Source organism: Amia ocellicauda, chromosome 3 (assembly GCF_036373705.1).
Source record: "Amia ocellicauda isolate fAmiCal2 chromosome 3, fAmiCal2.hap1, whole genome shotgun sequence".
Taxonomy (NCBI): domain Eukaryota; kingdom Metazoa; phylum Chordata; class Actinopteri; order Amiiformes; family Amiidae; genus Amia; species Amia ocellicauda.
Window position 1 is genome coordinate 13,714,038 of NC_089852.1, and position 6,000 is coordinate 13,720,037.

Here is a 6,000-nt window from a genome sequence, read left to right on the forward strand (position 1 = left end):
TACTGGAACGCCGATTTCGAAATCGTGACGCCTGTTGCCATCTTCCTCAGTAATTTTAACCTCTCTAGTCTAAGCACTACCCAAGGATTTTTAACAGGTTGGCAACGTTTGTATTTTACCCTCATATGTAATTATATAATTAATAATGTAATGCAACACATTTCAATCGCAAACAATTCAGTGTATTTAAGACATGTTTTGAACTATTTTAAGGCAGTTATCGATGTCACCCAGCGATGTTTTTCTCCCTAGACTATTTGAAAGACATTTAGCTAATCGTAAAAGCAAATTAATTCTTCAGTAACTTTCCGACTGAGCCTCAGATACAATATTCATATATATATATATATATATATATATATATATATATATATATATATATATGACTGAATATAAAATACTGAAAACTGTAACATTAACGCTTGGCATGTGCTGGAGATTGAAAAAATCGTAATGCATCAGTGATGCTAATCAGCCCTTGTCAAAAATGTCTTCATGGAACTGATGAAAAATTGAATAAAACGAGGTTGTGGAAATGCATACTAAAAAAATAAATAAATGGAGAATTGATGTGACAGTATGAGTATGAAGCAAATTATCTAGTGACAAAATAGTTTTGGAAGAGATTAAATTCATTTTGTTTCTACTATTTCTACCAACTCTATTCTGCGTGTTATCTTGAACAGCAGTGCTAAAAGACGTTTACTTTAAAATAAAAAACATTTTTAAAATTATTAGAGGCACGTTGTCTATGCATTTTAAGTATTTAATGTCCTTATTTTAAAATTTTGAAGTATTTGCAGTTTTTCTTACAATCAATCCTACTTTTAGAAACATTAAATTAATAAAATACATATTTTCACCCAATCAAAAGCTTTTAATATCATGTCAATGTTGCAGTTAGTAAATTTTCCAATTCCAGACTCAAAGGTAAAGTTATTTTAGGTTCATCACAAGTGAACAGTATGCAAATTATATTTTATAAATGCAACCAACATTTATTTTTAAGCAATCAAAAAGTAATATAGAATAAGGATACCAAAATACCTATTAACATTAAACATCAATACAAATATGCTTAATCAAATCAACAATGCATTATGTGAGTCAAAAGAAGTAGTACACATTAAATAGGCTACATGTTGAAAAAACATTTTGATAGTTACACAGTATATTGAAATGTGGAAAATCAGAAATGTAAAACATACAAACTACTATAAGCCATTGATTATTGAGAATGCTGTCCGTGTGATATACTGGAATTACCTGAGAAAATAAGATTCTCAAAAGAACCCATACCCAGGAATACCCATCAGTACAGTTGACTATAAAAATTGTGTCTGGTAGAGGTTACAAGAAACTACTTACACAACAGACTTCTAGAAATAGTCAAATTTACATAAAGGTATTCAGAGTACAGCTTCAAGACAACAGACCCTTGGAATGTCTCTCATATTTTTGTCCACTGCTTGTTGTACAGGAACAGCAAAACCTATGGCTTTATATGCAACCTAACCCTTGCAGAAATGCAATTATATTTCTTGGACTAAGTATGTATAAAATAGAAGGCAATTACATAAAAGAATCAAGGGAATATCAAAGTTTCCAATATCTCCAGTAGTAATGTTTATAACCCAATGTTATACACATGCATACACTGTATACACACACATATATATACAAATCTATACTAGCTTTAATTGAAAAATATATATAATTACTTATTCAATTTTGTTTTACTTTGTATAGACTATGTTAACATGTATAGCTTTTATATTAAATCATTACTGGGTGAATCACCATGGTTGAACATTGAGGGATCCCCAGGACTGGGCATGTGTAGGTATTCAGGAACTCTTTTATTTTTATTAACTGCTTAAAATATTGATTTTAACCAAAATAGACCTGATTTTGTAAGTTGTAAGCATAACTGATCATATCCAAATCTTGATGGAACACGACTATCCGAGTGATCCGCTTTAGTTCAGTTTTGGTAAATAAATGGATCTCAAAGTGAAACCTGGATTCCCTTAAGAGTACAGCCAAACATGTTCCAAAGCACGCTGGAACTGATATTCTGAAACGGAGAATTTCAAAACAAACCTTGTCCTTCTGAACACGACCAGCAATGAGCACAAATAAAATTCCCCACTGAACATCCAGTAACTTTAACAGGCAGAGTCCGAGAGGAAAGCAAGTCTTACAGCCACAGCTTCCTGCCCATATTTCTCAATGAGGGTTTGCTGGGCTGAGGGGTTTCCTGACAACAGGAGGCAGTCATCCTGATGGGTCCAGAGGGGGCAGACGTCAGCCCGGTGGCCAGAGAGCAGGTAGGAACGGGCTGCCTGAAAGTCTCCATTGTTCTTCAGAAGAGCCTGCATCACCCGAACCAGATCCATGCCAGACTCCTCCATCAGGAATGACATGGCCTCCTTGGCTTCCTCCACCTCGGCCTCAGGGGGCTCCTCATGATCAGGGGCTATGGACATCTCTCCCAGCTGGGGCTGCGAGTCCATGTTCATGACAAACTCTCGCAGGCTGGTCCTCGGAGGCCGAGGCTGGGGCTGGCTGGGTCTGTCCGTGTCCTGGACCCCCTGCTCCTGGCTGGGGACCGGGAACCCACTTTCAGGAATGCTGGGACAGCCTGGTGGTTTCTCGGTTTCAACTAGGTCTGGAGTTTCATCATCGGACTATAAAAAAAGATCATTTTCAGACACGCACTGTAAAAAGACATTAAACTTGTGTGGAGTGAGGCGGCATACTTAAGATTCAGCTATGATTTAAACTGAGCATATTATATTACACATTATCATGGCCTAAAAGGACCTTATAGGGATACAAACTTTTTAGCATTTTTATTTACATAAATATTTGTAGTTCATGTTATTCAAAGGATTGATGATCATCTGGCTTTATAATTTTCACTTTTTACCAGACTGCTGATGTTTATAATGAGTTTTTACCAGGTGGCAGAAAACATAAACTAGAGTAATAGTTTTTCTCTTTTCTGAAAAAGGTAATTTATTGGGTAATAGTTCATATTGAACTGCAGAATGTGACCAGAGCAGTAGTAATATAATATGAGGATAAGATAATATGATCCTCACTCTAAGATATTAAACACTGGTTCAAACAAGACCTCCACATTAATGAATGTGCTTTACAAATCATGTTGGAGGAAACCTTAATTAAAAAATAATATATATATTTTAAAATAAGAGTTGGAAATGTGAAGAAAAACAATCTGTGAAATTGGTTCAATCCAAATAGATGACAACTGAAGGTGAGCATTTGAAATGTATCTGAAGTCTAGTCGGTTTAACAATCAAATTAAAGCTGCCTTTTGGTGAACAAGCATGGGATACTTAACTGTTTTTTGGAAGAGCAACTGGGCGCTTGGTTTACAGAGATTACAGGAAAGTACTGTACAGTTTGTGATCATTTTAGAAATATGAGGGTGAAGCCCCTGCTCAGAACATCCTACAGCCAACGAAGAGGGATGGCACACGCTGTTGTGTTTGTAACCAGCCTTATCCAAGCCCCAGTTACCCCTTATCACCTGGACTTTCCAGCTCAACTGTGGATCACTTACCTCAAATTCTCTAATTGCTGCCCATAGAAAAGAAAATGGATTCTGTTTGGGAGTGGAGTGAACTGGTATCACCTCTGAAGGTCCCTCCTCCCTCTGCTTCCTCTTGAGCTGTGGTTTATTCACCGGCTGATTCTGTTGCTCCAGACGGTTCTCTATTTCCCTGAGTGTCTTCTCCACTGCAGCCACTGGCCTGACATGCTCTTCCTCACCTTTCTCTTCCTCCTCGTCCTCCTGCTGCTCTTCCTCCTCCCCAGGGTCCCGTACTAGGTCACTGTCAGCTGAAATACAGTTGGCAAATGTATTCTCACACAGCACAGGGATGTTATCACCTTTGACTGAACTTCCTGAAAGCCAAACTGATGATAAAATACATTTGATATGCATCACCTAACAACACATGCATACATGTTTGCTGTAACAGAGGAACACATGTTTTCATACATTTAAAAAATAAAATAAAGTGGGATAACTTGAAATATGTACGTTGGGAATGGGAACCTGAGAATTGATTAATACAAACAAAATTTGGTCTGTTAGAATTTGGAGAAAAGCTTCTCTTTTCATTGACTTTTCTCTAGCATTTTAAAGCTCCCCTCTGCTGGTGTCAGTCTGGTAAGACGCACCCCAAAACACTATAAACAGGGTCAAGCTTTCTTACCCAAGATGTTAAGTCAGTCAGTCCACTGCTTGGTAAAAGGTAAAGCGAGAAATTAAGAAATTAAGAGAAAACCAAATGACAAGGATGAATAATTGCAAGAGACCAGTGACACACAAATCCTTTCAGGTCCTCTTTATCAGGCTTCCTTACCTGGAGGCCCCTGGGAGACCTCTGGCACCTTTGCTACTTCAGGGCTCTTTTCCAGAGTCCTGCTTTCAAAAATAAATTGTCTTGTAGCCCGTCTCTCCACCGGTTCCTCCTCCTCCTCCTCCTCCTCCTGCTGCTGTTGCTGGTCCACCAGCTGCTTGCGGTAGCGGTCCTTCATGGACTGCCAGCTGTGCCCAGTGATGCCCTCACGTGCCATGGCTTGCCAGATGCTGTTGCCTTTGACCTCATTCCGGCGCCGCCTCACATAACGCAGGATAGCGGCGTCCTCCTCTTTGGTGTACAACATCCGCCCTGTCAAGCTTCTCTCCTTTTTCCTGGCAGGGGGATCCTTCCCTGCCTCCGACTGGACCGAGTCGAGCCTGTACGAGTCCAAGTCCAGCTGCTTGTTTCTCTCCAAGCAGTCCAGGACATATTGGGTGGAGATGTACCCCTGGGCAGCCCCTCCCGTCAGCTCCTTGGGGTCTGCCAGCAGAATGGCCCCCGGCTCCTGCACACGGCACATCACCCCTCCGCCCCCCTCGATCAGGGCCAGGAAGCGGCTCTTGGTGCTGCCGGGGCGCAGGTAGAAATGCATGGGACAGCCTTCCTCGTTCACAAAGAGGGTCACCGACTGGGGGAGAGGGTCCGGCTTGGCCAAGGTTGAATCTCCTCCTTTGGTGGAGACTTTACTGGAATCCACTGGGAAGGGAGACAAAGAAAAAGCATTTAAAATCGTATTTTTAAACAATAGCTACGTTTTCTATGAAAGCACTATAATGGCGTGCATTTTAATACATGGCATCACTTACATTCAGGGCACTTAGCTAAAACTAAGCCACATTACCCCATTGTAATCCACTGTGGTCAGACAAAGGTTTATGCAAACTGCAAGCTAACACGAAAAGGGTAACATCTAATCAGCGAAGTTAACTGTATTTGGGACGTTGGAATTATTCAGCTATAATTAACATTAAACCAACGACTGACAGACAGCAACGACCTGGCAACCCAAACCAAGCTCCTTCAAACACTGGTCGTTAAAATAATACATGACTACCGCACTTTAAAAGGAGAATAATTCGGAAAAACAGTTGCATATTTAGTAGTAATGTACATGCCATCTACTGATTTACGTACCCTGTCCTACACCTCGGTGATCTCGAGTTTAAAGAAAATGCGCATTATACTATTGATACATGTTCGGCTAATGGCATTGCGAATTGAATGTGAATGAAATACAAACAACACAATGTATTCAAATCTGTGTAGACGATAGATATGAACTCACTCGATGAGGCTGCGGCTCAGCGGGCAGCAGCGCGTCTGCGCTCACAGCACAACATCAACATCCGGGTGTACGAGCACGTGTCCGACCCCTCACACAGGCAGATACAGCGCTTTCACTTCCGCACTTTTCTTGGCGGGCGACGCCATACTGTCGCTGAAACAGACGCTGAGATAACACTCTCACACGTAGGCTACTATTGCATTTGATATGCTTTATTTTGCTTTTAACTTAATCTAATGCAAATAATAGTTTTTTTTATATAAACATGAAATATTATTTTGGTAAACAGCTAATGCAGTACTGCAATACAAAACT

The 6,000-nt window shown here is 40.1% G+C and overlaps 1 protein-coding gene across 2 annotated transcripts; it reads right to left on the reverse strand.

The window, feature by feature from the left end:
* Positions 1-752: 752 nt before the first annotated feature.
* terf2ip (telomeric repeat binding factor 2, interacting protein) lies at positions 753-5,771 on the reverse strand. Of its 2 annotated transcripts, none has more exons than XM_066698276.1 (4): positions 5,686-5,771; positions 4,401-5,096; positions 3,593-3,870; positions 753-2,690 (listed from the first exon to the last, which is right to left on the reverse strand). In XM_066698276.1, coding segments are annotated over exons 1-4 (1,497 nt in total). In that variant the 5' UTR covers positions 5,687-5,771; the 3' UTR covers positions 753-2,168. The 2 variants fall into 2 exon arrangements, with proteins under 2 accessions (XP_066554373.1, XP_066554374.1); XM_066698277.1 differs by lacking the exon at positions 5,686-5,771 and adding an exon at positions 5,535-5,679.
* Positions 5,772-6,000: the final 229 nt, after the last annotated feature.